The 22,584-nt window shown below is 36.2% G+C and overlaps 1 protein-coding gene across 2 annotated transcripts in view; it reads right to left on the reverse strand.

Moving 5' to 3' along the window:
* The window catches only part of MNAT1 (MNAT1 component of CDK activating kinase), a 159,588-nt gene that overhangs the window by 56,186 nt on the left and 80,818 nt on the right, over positions 1–22,584 (reverse strand). For both annotated transcript variants that reach the window (XM_060174893.1, XM_007519267.3), the window contains one exon: positions 366–487. In XM_060174893.1, the coding sequence (XP_060030876.1) occupies positions 366–487 (122 nt within the window). The remainder of the gene's footprint in view (positions 1–365; positions 488–22,584) is intronic.

Here is a 22,584-nt window from a genome sequence, read left to right on the forward strand (position 1 = left end):
CATGTTCAAACTATTGTATTTACTGTTGAATGTAAAGCATTAATTCCCCAATAAAGAAATAAATTATTTAAAAAAAAATTTAGGACATATGTTTAACTATGACATAGAGACCATTTGAGCAAATTATGTTTCCATAAATTCAAAACTATTTATTTGAAATTTACTCTCTTCAAATAACATAACAAGATCATAGAAAAACTAGGACTGTTAAGTACCACTCATTTTTTACAAGAAAAAAAAACTGATGCTCTATAAACTCAAAATATCTGAGCTTAACAAGCTGAGAATGTTGAAACATTAATAAGAAGCAATACAACAAAGCCCCAAGCATCAGTTCCTAAATAAGTTCTCATGGAACTACTTACCCACGCCTTCCTAACATCTCAAGTTCAGGTATTTGTGGTCCACATGTTTCTATTTGCAATGGTTGGTATTCATATAAAGCTTCTTCAAGTTTTTGAATAGGTGCTATTGCAATATGTTGACCCTGTTAAAATAATGGGAAAAAAGCAAGATCTTTAAATATTACAATCATGTAAACTACATATTGCATTTGTTTGTTTGTTTGTTTTTTGTGTGGAGTCAGGGCTTCACCTATGTATGATTTCAACACTCCCAAACCAACTTTTCATTCAGATTGCAAGAGACAGAAAAACAATGAAAAGGAAACTCAGTACAGTACAGTAACAGAGCTTTCCCTGTGCTATGACTTCTCTCACATGGTGCCAGGGTTCAATCCTGGACATCCAGGCAGAGGGTAGATAGCATAATGGTTATGGAAATAGACTCTCGTGCCTGAGGCTCCAAAGCCCCAAATTCAATCCCCTGGACCACCATAAGCCAGAGCTGAACAGTGCTCTGGTAAAAAACAAACAAACAAACAAACAGATAAATTTAAACCAGGATATTGCAAAGCACATGCCCTATCTGGTTAGCTATCTCTTTAGTCCTCCAGTCATTTTAGGACTAAACTTCTCATATCAGGACTATCGTCCTTCATGTCTGCTAGTGACATGAGTACAAGTCATTGTGTTAGTAATAAAACATACACACTGGCACATGCTTTAGACAATTTGTTATTTATGAAAAGGAAGAAGCAATTTTAAACTTAGAAAGCATGGCAATTTAGATAAACACAATCCATCCTCATATCTTCCTGTTTGATTATACAACTTCAACAGTTTTGATCATCAGTGTGTTGCTGAAAGCTTTAATCAAGGAAGGTCCCTAATGAAATTATTCTATGCAAAGTTTGTCAACCAAATGTGTGAATATGATATCTACACACACACACACACACACACACACACACACACACACACACACACACACACACACCCCTCAGCTGATGGTAAACACCAAGTTGAATGAAACATCCAGTTATTTTTCTGAAAACTACTGAATAACTGAAAGGACTATATTTTATCACAAATATATAAAGCAAAATGCTGTCAGTCACATCACTGCATTGAGATTTATATATTTATCAAATACCTGGTCATGGAATTATAAAACTTTAACTGCCCATTTATTTAGTTATTTTCCCTTTTATTGCTCTTGTCTTTTTTTTACTGTTGTTGTAGTTATTAATGTTGTTGTTGTTAGATAGGATAGAAAGAAATGGAGAAAGGTGGTGAAGACAGAGAGGGGGAGAGAAAGAGAGACACCCGCCAACCTGCTTCACCATCTGCAAAGCGACTCCCTTGGAAGTGGGGAGCCAGGGGCTCGAACAGGGATCCTTACATTGGTCCTTGCACTTTGCTCCATGTGCACTTAACCTGCTGTGCTAAGACCGGACTCCCTAACTTCCCATTTTTATGTAATCCACATTTCTTTACGCATAAAATAAAGAAACTAAGGGAAAAGAACAACAGGCTTTAGAATTTTACAGGTTGGCTTCTGATCTTGAAATTGCCACTAACTACAGTAGAATTACACTAAGATATATGTATCTATTCACATATGAAGTAGTAGGCATAGTAATATTTATTATTATTTTAATACTAATATAATAATGAAGAATAAATTCATTGATTAGTTATAGATATTACGTAGTGTTAACTTATTTTTTTCCAAACAGGATTATCTCTGGGGCTATGTGCCTGTAGGAGGAATCTACTGTTTCTGGTGGCCATTTTTTCCTTTCTTCCCTTTCCTTTCTTTTCTTCTTTTATTGGATAGGACACAGAGAAGTTTAGAGGGGAGGGAGAGAGACAGAGAGACACCTACAGTACTTGCTTCAGCACTTGTGAGGCTTCCCCCTGGCATGTATGGAGCACTGATGCAAACCCTTGAGCATGGTAATGTGTGGGTTCAAGTGGAACCCCTGTGTTAATTGTCAATAAATATTTCTAGAAACATGTTAGCAGACACAGAGCAGTAAGAAAATACTTAATGTCAAAGAACTACATAGTTAATGATCATAGTGGTCAACCTTGTGTTATGTATATTTTCAGACAAATTTTTTAAAGTTTGAGACTTAATGGACTTTGGTGCTTCATAGGGATAGGGGTGTGTGTCTATGGTGGAAGTAGGTGGTGGTTGGGTAGAGGATGAAATGTGTGTTAGGGAGATGTAGAACTATCCCCCTGTGACAACCATGGAAATTAATATTTCCTCAATACAGTGATTTTTTTAATAGGCTTTGGATACTCTAGCTTACACATTTGCTTAGCTGGAATAGTATACACAGTAAGAGGAGAAAAAAATTAAAGTATCTAAACTTCCTCAATATTATTCTAACCTTTAACCTTCATATGCTTGACAGTCTTCCTAAATAAACATGAAACTGACAAGCTAAATCTTATTCTGTTCAACAATACAGAGCATTACATTGGTTTAAAAGAGGCCTGCCTAACTGAGTTATTTAGATTGGCATTCTGACATCCCTGTTTCAAAGTGTCTTTGTCATAAGCTGCCAGGAACAAAATTCTCCTGCCATTGCATGAAAAATTCAGTATTAGTATCACATTTTTTAAGTTAAGGAGGGAAACAAAAAAAGAAAACTTTTAAGACTTAAAAGGCACTTAAAATGTAGTTCCAGTGACAACCTAATGCTTTGTCTGATAGTAATTTTTCACTTTATGAATTAAAAAGTAGGTTCAGGAAAGATAATATAGAATGAATATATTTAAGAGCTGGAAAACTCTTCAGGGAAGGTATTAAAAAAGTTCTTAAGTCATGATACAAAAAGTAATCATTCCTGTTAATAAGATTATAATGTCATATAATCATCCAAAGATGTATCTGTAAGTCTGTGAGTAAATAAAACAGAATCTAATAATAACAGTATGACTCTGCCATTTCATGTAGTACTAAGGAGTAACCCAGGGCCTCATGTGTGCAAAGCATGTGCTATACTACAGAGTCATCTCCCTATCCCACAAGTAATTTTTTAAAGACACAGACCAATTGTAAAATGAGCAGAAGGGGGAGTAGGGTGGTAGCACAGCAGGTTATGCTCAGGTGGCACAAAGCACATGGACCATAGTAAGGATCATGGTACAAGATCCCGGTTCGAGCCCCCCACTCCCCAACTGAAGGGGAGTTGCTTCATAGGTGGTGAAGCAGATCTGCAGGTGTCTTTTTCTCCCCTCTGTCTTCCCCTCCTCTCTCCATTTCTCTCTGTACTATCCAACAATGACAATATCAATAACAACAATAACTACAACAATAAAACAACAAGGGCAACAAAAAGGAAATAAATAAAAATTTTTTAAAAATGAGCTGAAGAGCCAGGGAGATACAGAGGTAGTACACCAGGCTTACATGTCAGACTTCCTAAAGGTCATAGGCTAAACCCTGAAACCCCTATGTCAGAGCTGAACGGTACTCTTGCATCTCTCGCTCTCGCTCTCTCACTCTCATTCTCGCTCTCTCTGTGTCCCTCCCTCCCCTCCAAAAATAAATATATGAATGGCTAATAAATACATGAAAAGACAGTCATCACTCAACTTCAGGTAAATGAAAATTTAAAACACAATGACACACTTCTCCCCAAATTCACCAAAATGCCTATAATCAAAAGGAAGCTTTTCTTTAAAAAAAATGAAATATGTACACATTGGTGAGGAGAGTATACAAAAATGTAACTTAATGGAAAGTAGTTTGGCCGATTGTTGTGATGCAGTATACAGGCTGATGTTAAAAAATTGGACACTACATACGGCTGACATCAGCCTGGCGACAGAGCATACTACAATCTCGGCAAACCCACAGGGATGTGGATCAATTAAATGGACTTAAACAGAAGTAGCCAGAAGTCCAGCCCTTTTGGCCCCTGCTTCTTCTCCTGCTCAGATGGATCTTGGCTAAGGGTACCCGGCTACGGCTGTCTCTACTGGGAACTGAACATGTGTGACTCAGCTAGCCAGTAAACTCTTAAGACTCTCCTCAACAGCCATAATGAGTATCCTATACCTCCGCCAATAATTGCTTATTTTGTGGTACCTAAAATATAATGTCTCATACCACTGTACTGCCATAATAAAAAGCTTTGTTTGAACTCACTCCCAACCGCACCACAGCAAAGGCCTTTATGCACCACAGCCAGCAGATTTTCTTAAAATTAGAAGTAAGTTTTCTTAAAATTAGAAGTTTACTAAATACAATTTAGTAATAATACTATCGATAAATGGTATCTATATCCATGACAAATAAAAATATATGGCCATACAAAGACATATATAAGAATGTTCATAGTAACCAAATAATGGAAACAGCATAAATATCTATCAGTTCATGAGTGTATGAGTGAAACAAGTTAGTCATATAATATGAATGTATTCATTTAATATTTATAGAATAAGCTAAATATTCTCATCAACAAAAATATCAATGTTAAGAAAATATATGCAAACATTGGTAGAACAATGCAAATGCTGACAGAGGTAGTTATATGTCTATACTCTTAAGTAAACATCTAAATAAGAATAAATATATTCTTTAATGTTCCTTACTCAGCAAATGTCAAGCTTGCTATATAGATTCAAACTATAGAAGTTTTCTGTCCTGATTAAATGTCTTTTAATTGTCAGACTAGATTCAACTCAATATTATTTGCTAATAAGCTCTTTCAACTTAGTAAACTCTCTTTGTATCTGTCTCTCCCACTAGATAAAGGTTCTATGTTCACTGTTAGGCCTTAAAGCATAGTGCATAGCACCAAAGAACTGCTCACTATTTGCTGAGTGAATGGATAATATTTATAGGTATATGGAAGTTATCTGGGATAACAGGAAGACACTAGATGGACATTAAATGCCCCAATGCTATATAAATTTAAGAATATTCTCACTAAATATAAACAACTAGAATTTTTCTTATCACGTACTATGAAAATACATTGGAAGGAGATGGGAGAAAAAAAAGAAAATACACTAGAAATATCACTATGTTTTCTATACTTTAATACTATGAAATTTATTCATTACATATTATCAGTTAATTTTTTAATCCTAGGCTACAAATGTGCTTTCTAGACACTTAAGAATTCATTTTTACAGACTTTCAGATAACAAAGCACTGTATCCTATTATATCCATCATCCATTCAAATAATAAATATTGAACACTGATTATATGCCAAGTATTTAAAAGTACAGCAGTGAATAAAACAGATGAAAGCCCCTGCCCCGATGGAACCTGTATTAAATCACCTTTCAATGAGATTATGCCTCTTACTTTTACTTCTTAAAATATCTAAATGCATAGGAGGGAGGAAAGAAAAGGGAAAAGGAGAGGAAAGGGAAGGAGAAAGGGAGGGAGGGAAGAAGGAAGTAGAGGGAGGGAAATGAATAACAGTTTTCATTAAGTGAGGTCTCACACAAAGTTATCAAACAATGTGTCACACTGCTAGGGTGTCAGAAAACAAAATATTTCACTGTTCTTGAGCATCAAGCTACTAGATTTTAGTGAGAAAGATGCCTAAATGCCCATCAACAGATGACTGGCCAAAGACATTATTGAATATATATTACATGGAATACTACTCTACAATCAAAAAAAGGATAATATTTTGTCCTGTGGGACAAAATAGATGGAACTGGAGGTGATTATGCTTAGTGAAATAGATGAAAGACAACTACTGGATAGTTTCAGTCATATGTGGAATCTAGAGAACTGATACACAAGAACTTGAAGGAAAAAATGAGAAGAAGAAGAAGGAGGAGAAGAAGGAGAAGGAGGAGGAGAAGGAGACAGAATCAAGCAAGTTGTTTCTAAGCCTTGTGAGAACTATGGTGGTTATCTTTGGAAGGTGGGGGGGTGGGTATACAGAACTCTGGCGCTGGTGTAGTCTGGAACTGTACACTCTAATCTTATAATTTTGTGACCCACTATTAATCACAAATTTAAAAGAATGAAAAAAGTTCTTCCAATATGAATAAAGTATACTATAGATTGTTCTACAAAATATTGTTATCTCTATATAAATCTACCACCTTTAGTGTTTCCTATAGCACTGGGTGAACTTATAGCTTGTTATACAGAAAAATAGATGAAAAGTTGGTTTGTTTTTTTGTCAACTGTTTCCCCCACCTTGCCTATATCCCTTCTTTCATGTTGTAGTTGGGGAAAGAAAGGAATCCTGGTATTTTACTCCCTAGTTTTGTTGTTTCCAACTCTAGTTGAATTCAAGTGTTAAGTGTGCAAATAATATGACTCTACTGAACATTACAAACACTGAATGTCCATTTAATTGAACTCATGGATAAAAGGGCATTTAAGATGGGCCCTGAGAGCTGAATAGGACTAAAATGCCATGTAAGAAATAGCACTCTTAGTGGAAGAAACTTCAGTATCAAGAACAGTTAAAAACACAGTAGTAAAAATAGGTGCCAGAATAGAAATGACAGAAAGAAGAGCTGAAGCAATAGAAACACTGAGCAAGCTTAATTATTTTCATTAAATTATAAAATAAAATGAAAATAGGTATGGTTGTAGCTTTTTTAAAATTAGCGACCAAGAAAAGATTTTGTTTGTGTTAGTCTAGATTTGTTTTTCCTCAAACACTAATGAATGGGGCTGTGTTGAAAAGTATTATTTTCACATTCTCTCTCTGATGCTTGTCTTGTTCCTGAGCTAACATTTGTTGCCAAGAGAACAGGGCGCCCAGAAAATCGTATCTGCTTCTATAAAAAGATTAGAAAAGAAAACATCACAAAGAGTATTTAGTGAGACAAAACCTGCCTCTCCTTTAAAAAGTCTGCACTGATTTTAAGAAAAATAGCATTTGAACTTTTCAAAACAACCAACATACAGAATTATAGCACCTCTACTTTTAGTAATTCCAAAAGTAGTTCCAAGAAAGAAATGTATTACAAAGTTTTCTGGAAAATATATGTAATATTCTCTGTAAATATCACTATAAGCAACACAGCAAAAAAAAAAAAAAATCATACAAAATTAGTAGTATTTTGATCACCAAAGTTTCCCTCCCAAACCTACTTACTTTGTCTTCGATAGCAATGTTTTAGTAAGAGTACCTCAACCACAAATACAGGAATATAAAGATTATTAAATAAACTATCTTAGTGCCTTCATCAGTAAATAAATAAGAATGGAAGTACAAGGAGTTGGGCAGTAGCACAGCAGGTTAAGCACAGGTGGCATAAAGCACAAGGATCCTGGTTCGAGCCCCCAGCTCTGAAGCAGGTCTGCAGGTGTCTTTCTCTCCCCCCTCTCTTACCCCTACTCTTTCCATTTCTCTCTGTCCTATCCAACAAACGTAGACAACAATAATAACTACAACAATAAAACAACAAGGGCAACAATAGGGAATAAATATATATAAAAAAAAAAGAATGGAAGTACATTTACTTAAACAATGTCCTAGAGGATAAAGTAATTAGTGTGGAGACTTAAGTGAGCACAGCACTGAAGCCCTTCTGGGAATTCCAAGCTTCAAAAAAAAAAAAAAAAAAAAGCACTAGCATTTGAACAGTTGCTGAAACAGGTGACACTGACAAGCTGCATTTGCTGAAGCCTGTTCTAAAGATTACTGATTTATCTCTCTACTGAAACCACAACCAGACACACACGCACACAAACACGCATAAATGCCTAATTTGCTCTACCTCTATAGTCACATCTACCTCTCAGTGCTGTTCAGAGTACTGCTTGGAATTTAAAAACAAAACCAAACAATAACAACAAAAATGCAATGCTAAGACAATTACTATGAAAGTAATTTGGGGGAGCATTGGGGGGTAACCCTGACTCTGTAATAGTCCACTGCTATTTCTTTTCTTCTTTTTTTTTTTTTGCTTGCTTTCTCTAGAGGGAGAGAAATGGAAAAATACCACAACAATATTCCACCACTCATGAAGTTCCTTCTTCACAAGCACACCCATGTATTAGCCAGGGTCCTCATGCATGACAAAGTGTATACTCTGTTAGATGAGCCATCTCCCAGCCCCTAAAAATGATTTTGAATTTCTTTTTAAAATATACTGGCACAAAAATATACTAACAAAGAAACAGCCTAAAAACTCAAGGACAGAAACTAGTTAAGAAGTTGTGGGGGTGTTTATCCAATAGAATATTACTTGGTAGTCAAAGTGAGGTTGTATCATTTGGGATAAAAATGCATGGAGTTGGAGGTGATTATACTAAGTAAAAACATGTTAAGAAATGAAGAGAAATTATTGGGTGGTTTCACCTATCTGCATAATATAAAAAACTATACCAATGAATTTGTAGAAAAATTGTAATCAAGCTGTCTATGAGAACTATTAAGACTAGGGGGTTAGAGGGAACAAAGCATTGCTAGAATGTGTGGTGATTTGAACACACCATGTTTCGATGTGAAATTATACCCCCAAAGTCTTTTTTTTTTTAATAAAAAAGAAACACTGACAAAACCATAGGATAAGAGGGGTACAACTCCACACAATTCCCACTACCAGAACTCCGTATCCTATTCCCCAAAGTCTTATGGTTTTATAAAACGTTGTCAAATCACTAATATTAATTAATTAATTAATTAAATGTTTAAAATATACTGGCAAAAGGTGACAAGTAATTTGTCTGAAGTCCAATTGAAAGCATAGAGATAAAGTGACATTTTTATGTAAGGGTTCTTTTATGATATTTAATCCTTTTAACGTTTTAACATTGATTCTTGAATCTTAATCGTTATCCATTCTACCAGGTCTTTAAAGTTACTTTCATTCAGCTGTACAAGCCTGTGACCTCTACAATGACCTATACAAATGCAGTTGTGCACTTCACTATGGTGCAAATCCTCACAGACAAGTTGAACCTGTTCTTTTTGGCATTAAGCCTTAGTGCTGAACACACAGCTGAGATTTATTATAAAAGGGGCACTAAGAAGCATTATTGCACAACATTTATCCTTCACATATAGCCAAGTAGAATCTTTTACAACCTTTGAGAGCTCCAAATAAACAGGTCTTCTTTTAATTGCACAAAAGAATTTTTTATTTGTTACCAATTGAATGGCACAGTAAGATTCATTTCACATTACAAAAGGGTAGCACACAAAGCAAGAGTTACTCAAGTTCACCTCTTAATATTTATTCAAAATATTCTCTAATACTTAGAACAACCCACCTCAGTCTTTAGCAAGGTAAATGCAACAAATTAACTAAAATGTACTTCTTTTAAACAACCTTTCTTTAAGAAAATAGGTTTAAGATATCTTCTTATAGCACTTTCATAGGTCAAACATAACAGAAAAAAGAAAGTAGCCTTTTTTTTTCCACTGATGTTTTCTTTAAATTTCAAAGTTCAGTTTTAATTATCTTTCTCGTGGAATTTTCAAAACATTTCCCATTCTGTCTCTCTTTTAAAAAAATCTTTTTTTTAATTATCTTTATTTGATAGAGACAACCAGAAATCAAGGAGGAAGGGGGAGACAGAGAGGAAGAGAGACAAAGAGGCAGCTGCAGCACTGCTTCACCATTCATAAAGCTTTCCCCATGCAGGTGGGGACCAGGGGCTTGAACCCAGGTCCATGTGCATTGTGACATGTGCGCTCAACCAGGTGCGCTACCACCCCAAGCCCTGTCTCTCTCCCTCTATCACTCGCCCTCCCACTCCATTTCTGGCTGTCTCTATCCAATAAATTAGAGATAATACCAAAAAAAAAAAAAAAATTTTTTTTTAATGTGTATTTAGTGCAGACAAAATAACTGGGAAGTCAAATAAAAAAGTTGTCACTAAAATTAAGTATATTAAGCTACATGTTCATATTGCTCCTTTCTCCCCTCCCCCCACAGCACTACTCAGTTCTGGCTTATACTGATACAGGGGATTGAACCTAGATGCCAAAATCTCAGGCAATTCTTTTTTTTTGGTAGTGGGACATCATTGTTCTGGGACTACTTTTTCAGAAAGACTAGGCAGAATGAGAGGCACTCCAGCACCAAACCTTCCTACACTGCTGTAAGGCTCCCATGAGATATGCCAAAGCCTGATGGGTGAGCTATCCTGCCAGTCTCATATATCACCCATTCTAAGAAAAGATGCCTAAAAAAATTATAGGCTTAATATTTTCTACTGTCTAGGGATTACAAGTATTTGATAAGTATTTGAACATTTGATTATTCATCACTAAAACAGAAATCAGATTCCTTATAGTATGTATACTTACATAAAAAAACTAATTATGGGAATCGGGCTGTAGCGCAGCGGGTTAAGCGCAGGTGGCGCAAAGCACAAGGACCGGCATAAGGATCCCGGTTCAAACCCCGGCTCCCCACCTGCAGGGGAGTCGCTTCACAGGCAGTGAAGCAGGTCCGCAGGTGTCTATCTTTCTCTCCTCCTCTCTGTCTTCCCTCTCTCCATTTCTCTGTCCTATCCAACAACGACAACAACAATAATAACTACAACAATAAAACAACAAGGGCAACAAAAGGGAATAAATAAATAAAATAAATATTAAAAAAAAATTTAAAAACTAATTATATAAATTTTAATGTTTCCAAGCATCATACTTAAATAGGTATAATTATCATGCACAAAATGAGCAATACATTTTGTTCATAATAATCTATAACACATGAGACAACAGTAACAACTGATGAGAATAACTCTTAAAAAAATCGATCAGATATGTTTTAAAATGCTTCAACACCTAATCTTACACTATATTCTAACACTATGTCAACACCAGTGGTATTTTTTAAATGCCAAAGCCCTCTAACTCATTTTGAGATACATGTGCCTCAAGATTTCCATAACATTGAAAGCTACTCATGATGAAGTCATAATTATAATTAAAAATAACATCCAAAGAACCCATAGTGGCAATGTCAAACAGGTTAACCCAGGTTAACCTCCCATAACTTAAAGCAGATGTAAGAACAATCCCGGTCCCTGTTTATTTTGGTTCTTTACATCACAGAAGCCTATCTGTATCACTTCTTTCCTAATATGATGCATTCACTTTAACTGCCTAGAACTCTCTATTCTTTTAAATTCTCCATATATGTTCCCTTAGAAAAATACAATGTTGGGAGTTGGGCAGTAGTGCAGTGGGTTAAGCGCAGGTGGCACAAAGCTCAAGGGCCTACATAAGGATCCTGGTTCTAGCCCCCAGCTCCCCACCTACTGAGGAGTCACTTCACAATCGGTGAAGCAGGTCTACACATGTCTTTCTCTCCCCCTCTCTGTCTTCCCCTCCTCTCTCCATTTCTCTCTGTCCTATCCAACAGCGACAACATCAACAACAATAATTACCACAATAAAAACAAGGGCAACAAAAAGGAAATAAATAAATATTTTTTAAAAATTAAAAAAAAGAAAAATACTATGTTAAAACACCAGCTGTAGGGAGTGAGGTGGTAGTGCAGCAGGTTAAGCGCACGAGGCGCAAAGCACTAGGACCCCAGTTCGAGCCCCCGGTTTGAGCCCCTGGCTCCCCACCTACAGGGAACTCAACATCTTCCAACAGAAATGGAATTTCAGATGGCAGTACAATCCCAGGTTAGTGAGATATAAAATATATCAATTGCCTTAAATTTAGCTAAACATTCTGAAACCAGTACTGCAGGGGAAAAATGTTCTGCTTCCTGGGTACAGCCTTGGTCTTCAGCAAAATTTTATTTCTAACATCTTAGCTTTCTACCATTTCCCTTTTGCATTCCTATATAGCACCTAGTTCCTTTCGCAGGCTATATATGGTTGCTCTAAATTGGAAACACTCCACTCCAAGCATTCTAACTCCTAATATGCTCCCTGATCTTAAGTCACCAAGACGCACCTCAGCACAATCAAAACTTTCTGATATCACTTAAGGTGTTAGGAGGAAAGAAATAGCATCTCATGATTTTATTTAGAGTATATATGGTTTATATAAAATTTTTACAATTTTTAAAAGAATATTCATAAAGCACTTTTTAACCAAAACAACAGGAAGAAGTTGCTTGTTAGAGACACAGACTAAGAAATATTCACTGATCATTTTCTTGCTTAATGTTTTTGAATTTTTAATAAGTATTAATAAATCATATAGGTCAGACTTTTCCAATAATGAATCAAAGTGGCATAAGGAATTTCATCAGAATGGTACGGGAGGGGGTACAAAAGAGGTAAAACTTTAAATACCATAAATAATAAAATTCTGTGACTCTCAGAAGTAGACAGAGTATTATTAAAGACCATGCCTAGTCTTACTAACCACTAGATTTTTTTTTCTCATCTTTTCTTTTCTTTTTGCAGTATTGGGACTTCATACACTTGTGTGTGATCTACCTTTCAGGCCAACATTTTTCATTCCATTTTCTTTTTAAAAATTTCATACAAAAATAGAAAGGGAGATACCACAGCACCACTCAAAATCTGTGGCATGGCTCCTGTTAACTGTTTTACACTCATGAGGTGCTAGGGTCTAGAATTTGATTTTCATGATTGTTTAAACATACGCCCTAATGGGTAACCTATCTCTCACTACCAATCACAGGATGTCTCAATCCCTTCTTCATTACCTCGTCTCAAAATTGTGTAAGAAGTACCAAAATAGGGGGTTGGGCGGTAGCGCAATGGGTTAAATGCACATGCGCAAAGCGCAAAGACAGGCATAAGAATCCCACTTCGAGCCCCCCAGCTCCCTACCTGCAGGGGGGTCGCTTCGCAAGTGGTAAGGCAGGTCTGTAGATGTCTGTCTTTCTCTCCCCCTCTCTGTTTTCCCCATCTCTCTTGATTTCTCTTTGTCCTATCCAATAACCCCCAGCACCACCACCACAACAGGGGCTAAAAATGGGAAAAATGGACTGCAGGAGCAGTGGATTCGTAGTGCTGGCACTGAACCCAGCGGTAAGGAAGGAAGGAATTAATTTATAAAAAAAAAAGTACCGAAATATTCAAGAGATCATACCACAATATCGAAATAAATGCATTAAAAAACACACCTAAGGGCAAGGGAGATAGCATAATGGTTATGCAAAGAGATTCTCATGCCTGAGGCTCCCAGGTCTCAGGTTCTATCCCTCGTACCACCATAAGCCAGAGCTGAGCAGTGCACTGGTGTATTTAAAAAAAAAAAAAAAATCTAACAATGAAATGATAAAATCTACGACAAAATTCTACACATCTAATAATACAAACCAGCCATAATATTTCTCTTATAAAAGTTGAAACTGGAGAGTTGAGCGGTAGTACAGCAGGTTAAGCGCACATGGCACAAAGCACAAGGACCAGCATAAGGATCCGAATTCAAGCCCCCAGGCTCCTCACCTGCAGGAGAGTCGCTTCACAAAGGGTGAAGCAGGTCTGCAGGTGTTTTTCTCTCCCCCTCTCTGTCTTGCCCTCCCCTCTCCATTTCTCTCTGTCCTATCCAACAATGACAACATAAATAACAACAATAATTTAAAAAAAAAGGGCAACAAAAGGGAATAAATAAATACTTTTGAAAAAGTTGAAACAGAACTTCTCTTCAGTTTCTTTCATAAGATTTTCTAGGATTCAAGATTACTACTAAAGAGAGATGTTCTTGTTGAGAAAACTACATTGGTGTAATAAAACCTAAGAACTTCTTTAGCTGAAGAAAGCACTTTAGTGCTTTCTTATTTTCCAACCATGAGTTAATCCAAAACTTTGATTTATTCTGCATGCTTGGTTTCTGCTTTCAATTGTTTCAACTGATGGCATGATCAATGATTGTATTTGCATATATTCAGCATATATTATCTGCTCAGTCGAAATTGCCATAAAATGTAAACCCAAAAAAAATAAAACTTTTAGAGTTCCTATTATCTGCAAAGAGAAATTATTCTTTAAGTCTTTAAGAAATTTTCCTGTTGGGGGCTGGGCAGTAGCACAGCAGGTTAAGTACACATGGTGAAAAGCACAAAGACCCGAGTAAGGATCCGATTCCAGCCCTCCACTCCCCACCTGCAGGGAGGTCACTTCACAAGCAGTGAAGGAGGTCTGCAAGTGTCTATCTTTCTCTCCCCCTCTCTGTCTTCCCCTCCTCTCTCCATTTCTCTCTGTCCTAGCCAGCAACAACAACAGCAATGGCAATAATAAAAATAACAATAACAAGGGCAACAATAAAAATAACAATAACAAGGGCAACAAAAATGGGAAAATGGCCTCCAGGAGCAGTGGATTCGTAGTATAGGCACCAAGACCCAGCAATAACCCTGGAGGGAGGGAGGGAAGGAAGGAAGGAAGGAAGAAAGGAAGGAAGGAAGGGAGAGAGGGAGGGAGGAAGGGAAATGGAAGGAAGAAAAGGAGGATGGATGGAAGAAAAGAGAAAAGAAAAGAAAAGAAAAGAAAAGAAAAGAAAAGAAAAGAAAAGAAAAGAAAAGAAAAAGTAATTATCCCATCTACAAAAGTTGGGTAGGGCAAGAGACTGGCTCACTTTAAAGATATAAAGCTTTTGGTCAATACCAGACTACTACTAATTTATAAAATTAAACTAAATAATACAGAAATGACATGAAACATTAGCAAGAAGCATCATTTAAGAAGCTCATATATATGGCATATGTAGGTGCTACGACCACTGATAACGATTAGTTCAAGGACAAACATTCCTATATTAAATTTGTTTTCCTCTCCCATTTAGGTCTCCTGCTTGGCATGCTGAAATCATGGGACATTCTCCTATAGTGGGAAAAAAAACTTAAGAATCTGAAAGTTTGAATATTCACTCTGATATCCACTTTAATGCTAGACTTAGGGAATATGTCAGTAAAAGAAAGTAAAATAGAATAAGCAAAATACATGTTGCTGCATATTTACAAAGAAGCTCATACAACTGCATAAAATTAGTATTAAATCATGAAGTCTCATCATTATGAATATAGACATAGCCAGTTTAGAGCCGTAGATGTTTCAAAACTCATTCGATTAACCTTAAGCATATTCTGAAAAAAATCCACTCCCCTTAATAACACTCACTTTTAAAGCAGAATATAATGTAGAAAAGACTATAAAACTGCAGGAGGCTTTAATATTTGTCATCTATTTTTACTAGCATCATTCAATTTGGATTTATATTTGTTGTCCTACAAAATACTAATGTCAAAATATGATCAGAAATAAGGGATTGTTATCTATCTTATAAAAAAGCAAAATGAAATAAAAAGTTCCAACAAAAATAATCTGTAATTGTTTTTATATTACATGAGTGATTTGCTGTTTCTCAAAATAACGTGGGAAGTCAGTAATTCTCAGACGTGCAAAGTATTTCCATGTGCTTAACAAGAAAACTATCCAAAATAAACAGTGCCTAAGAAATTTTTATTATTTTTATTTCCCTGCCATCTGTCTTGGCCCATTTGTTTTTCATTCACCTTTCCTTTCTGTTGTTTCCCTACTCTCATAATAATTCTTCCCGAAGTGTGAGGCAGAAAATTAGATACCTAGTTGGGAACTCTAGTACTAGATGTTATATGACTGTAACATGGCCTAGAGATAAATATTTAAGTACATAAGCTCTCCAAAAGACTAATACATACCTCAGAGCAAATACTAAATGTACAGTGGTATCTTTCAGTCTTTAAAATTATTATGCAATAACCTACAGCCAACATCATCCTCAATGGTGAAAAACTGGAAGCATTTCCCCCCCAGATCAGGTACTGGACAGTGCTGCCCACAATCACCATTACTATTTAACATAGTGTTGGAAATTCTTGCCATAGCAATTAGGCAGGAGCAAGGAATTAAAGGGATACAGATTGGAAGAGAAGTCAAACTACTATTTACAGATGATACGATAGTATACATAGAAAAATCTAAAGAATCCAGCAGAAAGCTTCTGGAAATTATTAGGCAATATAATATAGTAAGGTGTCGTCGGGCTACAAAATTAACATGCAAAAGTCAGTGGCATTCCTCTAACTTCTATTAAGTTAGAAGAAGAAGAATAAATTCAGAAATCAATCCCTTTTACTATAGCAACAAAGACAATGAAATATCTAGGAAAACCTAACCATAGATGAGAAAGACTTGTATACTGAAAATCATGAGACACTACTCAAAGAAATTGAAAAAGACACAAAGAAGTGGAAAGACATTCCATGTTCATGGGTTGGACGAATTAACATCATCAAAATGAATATACTACCCAGAGCCATCTACAAATTTAATGCTATCCCCATCAAGGTCTTACCCATTTTTTTAGGAGAATAGAATAAAAGCTACAAATGTTTTTATGGAACCAGAAAAGACCTAGAATTGCCAAAACAATCTTGAGAAGAAAGAACAGAACTGGTAGCATCACACTCTCAGATCTCAAATTGTATTATAGGGCCATTATCACCAAAACTACTTGGTAGTGGAACAAGAATAGGCACACTGACCAGTGGAATAGAACAGAGAGCCCAGAAGTAGCCCCACACCTATGGACATCTAATCTTTGACAAAGGTGCCCTGACTATTAAGGGGGGAAATCAGAGTCTCTTCAACAAATGGTATTGGAAACAATGGGTGAAACATGCAAAAGAATGAACCTGAACCCCTATCTTTCACCAAACACAAAAGTAAATTCCAAGTGGATGAAGGAATTGGATGATAGACCAGGCACCATCAGATACTCAGAGCAAAGTAATGGCAGAACTCTTTCCTGCAGAAATTTTAAAGACATCTTCAATGAAACAAATCCAATTACAAAGAAGACTATGGCAAGAATAAACCAACAGGATTATATCAAATTAAAAAGCTTCTGCACAGGCTGGGAGTATGGATCCACCTATCAACACCCATGTTCAGCGGGGAAGCAATAACAGAAGCCAGAGCATTCACCTTCTGCATCCTACAATGACCTTGGGTCCATACTCCCAGAGGGTTAAAGAATAGGAAAGCTATCGGGGAGGGGATGAGATACGAAGGTCTGGTGGTGGGAATTGTGCAAAGTTATCCTATGGATTTGTCAATTTTTCTTATTTATAAATAAAAAGAAAAAAAATAAAAAGCTTCTGCACAGCAAAAGAAACCAGTACCCAAAGAGACCCCTCACAGAATGGAAGATCTTTATATACCATACATCAGACAACAGTTTAATAACCAAAATAGATAAAGAACTTGCTAAACTCAACAAGAAAACAACCCATCCAAAATGGGGAGAGGACATGGACAGAATATTCACCACAGAAGAGATCCAAAAGGCCAAGAAACACATGAAAAAATGCTCCAAGTCTTTGATTGTCAGAGAAATGCAAATAAAGATAAAAATGAGATACCACTTCACTCCTGTGAGAAAGTCAAATGTCAGGAAAGGTAGCAGCAACAAATGCTGGATATGTTGTGGAGTCAAAAGAACCCTCCTGCACTGCTGGTGGGCATGTAAATTGGTCCAACCCTGTGGAGAGCAGTCTGGAGAACTCACAAAAGGTTAGAAGTGGACCTACCCTATGATCCTGCAATTCCTCTCCTGGGGATCTATCCTAAGGAACCCAACATACCCATCCAAAAATATATTTTTTTTGCCTCCAGGGTTATTACTGGGGCACAGTGCCTGCGCCATGAATCAATCCACTGCTCCTGGAGGCCATTCCCACCCCCCCCTTTTTGTTGCTCTTGTTGTAGCCTTGTTGTGGTTATTATTGTTGTCGATGTTGTTCTTTGTTGGATAGGTCAGACAGAAACGGAGAGAGATGGGGAAGACAGAGAGGGGGAGAGAAAGATAGACACCTGCAGACTGCTTCACTGCCTATGGAGTGACTCACCTGCAGGTGGGAAACCAGGGGCTCGAACCGGGATCCCTATGCAGGTCCTTGCGCTTTGGGCCACGTGCGCTTAACCTGCTGCGCTACTGCCCAACCCCCCAAAAAAGATTTCTATATACCTATGCAAAAGAATGAAATTGAACCACTATATTTTACCAAACACAAAAGTAAATTCCAAAGGGATTAAGGACTTGGATGTTAGAATAAAAACTGTCAAATACTTAGAGGAAAATATAGGCAGAACTCTTTTTCCATCTAAATTTTAAAGGCATCTTACATGATACAAATCCAATTACCAAGAAAACTAAATAAAAAATAAAACAATAGGACTACATCAAATTAAAAAGCTTCTATACAGCAAAAGAAACCACCACCCAAACAGAGAGACCCCTTACAGAATGGAAGTAGATCTCTGCATGCAATATATCAAACAAGAGGCTAATAACCAAAATATATAGAGCTCAGCAACAAGAAAACAAATAACCCCATACATAAATGTGGAGAGAACATGTACAGAATAGTCACCAATTCAAAAGGCCAACAAACATGAAAATATGCTCCAAGTCACTGATTGTCTGAGAAATGTAAATAAAGACAACAATGAGATACCACTTCATTCCTGTAAGAATGCCTTACAACAGAAAAGGCAGTAGCAACAAATGCTGGAGAGATTGTGAGGACAAAGGAACTCTCCTGCACTGCTGGTGGGCATGTAAATTGGTCCAACCCCTGTGGAGAGCAGTCTGGAGAACTCTCAAAAGGTTAGAAGTGGACCTACCCTATAACCCTGCAATTCCTCTCCTGGGGATATATCCTAAGGAACCAAACATACCCAACCAAAAAGGTTTGTGTATACCTATGTTCATAGCAGCACAATTTGTAATAGCCCAAACCTGGAAGCAACCCAGGTTTGTTGAGTGGGTTATTGTTGTGGTGTGTGTGTGTGTGTGTGTGTGTGTGTGTGTGTGTGTGTGTTATTGTTGTGGTTGGGGTGTGTGTAACTCAGCTATTAAAAATGGTAAATTCACCTTCTTCACCTCATCTTGGATAGAGCTTGAAGGAATCATGTTAGGTGAAATAAGTCAGAAAGAGGCGGGTGAATATAGGGTGATCTCACTCATAGAGACAGAAATGAAAGCACAAAGCAGAATAAGTAAAAGTAAAAGGCTCTGGGGTGGGCGGAGGGTCCAGGTCCTGGGACATGATGGCAGAAGAAGAGGACATAGTGGGGGTTGGATTCTTATGTGGAAAACTGAGAAATGTTATACAAACTACTGCATTTAACTGTCGACTATAAGCCATTAATTCCCTAATAAAGATATGTTAAATATTATCATACAATATGCATCAAAAGGAAAATATACTATGATCATGTTTCTTTTAAAAAATATTTAAATTTTTATTATGAGAATTAGAGATGAGGAGAGAGAGAACAACAACATCACTCAGCTCTGACAAAAGGTGGTGTGGCTTCTGAGGCCTTAGGCATGAAAGTTGGTACTCTAATAAACTGAGCTATCTCCCCAGTAAGACTTTTCTGAAGAAAACTCAATACCTATGATCAATACTTTAATTTTATACAAGCATTTTTATCTGAGAAATACCTAAGAAATAAATGACGATATGGGTGTATAAAATCTTGTGAAAGTAACAGTACAGAATGCAAATGCTTTTTTTCTTTTTTTTGCTTCCAGGATTATTGATGGGACTCAGTGCCTACACTACAAATCCACTGCTCTGGGAGGACATTTTTTCCATTTTTGTTGCCCTTGTTGTTATTACTGTTATTGTTATTGGATAAGATAGAGAGAAATTGAGAGAAAAGGGGAAGACAGAAGGGGAGAGAAAGATAGACACCTGCAGACCTGCTTCACCACTTGTGAAGTGACCCCCCCACCCCCGCTGCAGGTGGGAAGCTGGAGCTCAAACTGGGATATTATGCTTCACACCATGTGTGCTTAACCCACTACTACTGCCCAGCCCCCTCAAACACAAATTTTATAATCAAATTATAAAGCATTTAACTAAACACTATCATTACCATTTCTCAGTAGAAAAGATAAGTAATCCTTAATCACAAAAGTATTATTGAATATCAGGCCTATGAACACTTGAAGAAAATGAAAGTAAGTTTATGCTACACATATTTTGAAAACCTATGGAAATTTTCTTTGAACGTTGCCTTTTCATACTAAAGTTCTAAAAAGGTACAAAGATCTATTCATAGTACACCTAAAAATGCAGACAAAGAGAAGACTTTGAAAGCAGTACCAAAAAAATAATGTTTCCACACATAAGGGAACCTTGAAAGATTACCAAGTGACATCTCAGGTATCACATAAGCCAGAATGTAATGGATATAGTCAAAGTGTTGAATAATATATTCAAAGTGTTGAAAAGCAAATGCTGTCAAACCAAGAACTTTTTAGCCAATTAAACTATCAAAACAAACAAACAAAAAACCTCATCAATCCCAGAACTATTTCTTCATTCAGATAGAGACAGAGATAAACAGAACTGTACTGCAGATTCCACTAGTTCCACAGCACTACCATGTAGGCCAGAACATGCCATGTGCATGGCAAGACATACACATACTCTCATTAAGCCCCCAAATATACCAGTTTTAAATATATATATATATATATATATATATATATATATATATAGTGTGTGTGTATACAGATACACACATATTTAAAAATAAATTAAAACGTTTAAAATCATTAGATTTCACAGAAATACAAACATAAATCACAATGAGATACCAAACATTCAATAAGCTAGGTAAAACTTAAAATTTTGACAGGATCAAATAATGACCATTAAAACTAATATATTATTGAAATTATAAAATTGTACAATTACTTAGGGGGAAATGGCTGGTTTTTTCTTTTAGAATTAAGCACCATACAAAAGATTAAATAAATATTCTACAACAGCATTTCCACTCATTTATTTATTTAAATTTAAAGAAATAGCTACAATATAAGACTGTTATAGCAGCTTATTAGAATTTGCACACTGTTGAAGCATTCAGCAGCAAAAGAATCACTAAACAAAACAAGTAGGATACTACTTATCAATAAAAAGTAACTAACTCCTAACACACATGATAGACTTTCAAAACCTTAAACTGCTTCTATAGATGGCAATTTTACAATAACAAAGACAGCACTGGCTAAGCAAGTAGAACACTGAAAAAGTACATTAAAAATCAATGGTTTTTAAATAATGATTATCAACCAGCACAGGACTATGATCCCCAAGGTAAGTAGGTAGGTAACTGAAGTTAGGCCCTATACTACCCCATTTTACTGCCGGGTTGGGGGAGTAAGTAGTGCAATTCTAGGCCATATGTTAGGAGGAAAACTCAAGTCAGGGAAAGTAAAATCAGATGTTGGGTCTATAACGTTGGCTATAATTTACAGGGCAGATTGTGACAGATGAAAATGTTATAAAAAGAGAAAATTCTTTAAGGGGAGTGAAGGGAGAGAAAATGTAAAAATTAATTTTTCTATAAAAGGTGCATACCTATTTTAAGTTCCACTGAATACCATATCTGTCATAAGTACTCAATTCTACCAGTTAAAACATGAAAACAAAGACAATATGTAAATGAGCAAGTATGATTAAATTCCTATTAAAACTTCAGTTACATCAGGTAGGTGAGACATGGCCTTCAAGTTATAATTTACCCACTATAATTCTAGAGAACTACAGAGTGATGGGCTTAACTTCTTCATAGTTATAGATCTGTACTATCAGAGACTGTGAACTAATGTCAAGAAGATAAACTGAAAAGCAACAAACAGTTGCTAGACAAACAGTTCCTAGAGCAGAATAGTTCATAGTCTCAATAAACAAGATTAAAAGTCCTCTCAATATATGGAGCACACAGTACAGTCCTCAAATTGGTATAAACTTGAAAGTGGAAACTATCAGTCTCACATTAAAGTCTACTTTTATATACCCTAGCAATGCTTATTTAAAGTATTACTGGCAAGGATCTATTAGATTATAGGTAATTTAGATTAACTGCAATCACAAGCAAAGTCTAAAATTATGTAATGGACTGTCATAAATTACAAAGCATTTAAAAATGAGGCAAAAGTGCTGACCCACATCAAAAGAAAAAAAAAAAAGTAGAACAGTCAGTAGAAACAGATACAGAAATGACAGATGATGGGAATAACAGACAAGATGTTAAGCCTGCTACAATAAATGTGCTCCACATGCTCAAGAAAAGGATAGAATTATGAGGACAAAAAAGGAAGATGTAAAAAAGACACAACTGGAATATGTAGAGATAAAAAACAACACACTAAGATCTATCTACACCTAAGTTCATAGCAGCACAATCAGTAGCCCAAAGTTGGGTGCAATAAAGATGTCCAAGATAGCTGAGTAACTAAAAATACTGTGGTAAAAATCCCAAGTGGAAT

Source organism: Erinaceus europaeus, chromosome 16 (assembly GCF_950295315.1).
Source record: "Erinaceus europaeus chromosome 16, mEriEur2.1, whole genome shotgun sequence".
Taxonomy (NCBI): Eukaryota; Metazoa; Chordata; class Mammalia; order Eulipotyphla; family Erinaceidae; genus Erinaceus; species Erinaceus europaeus.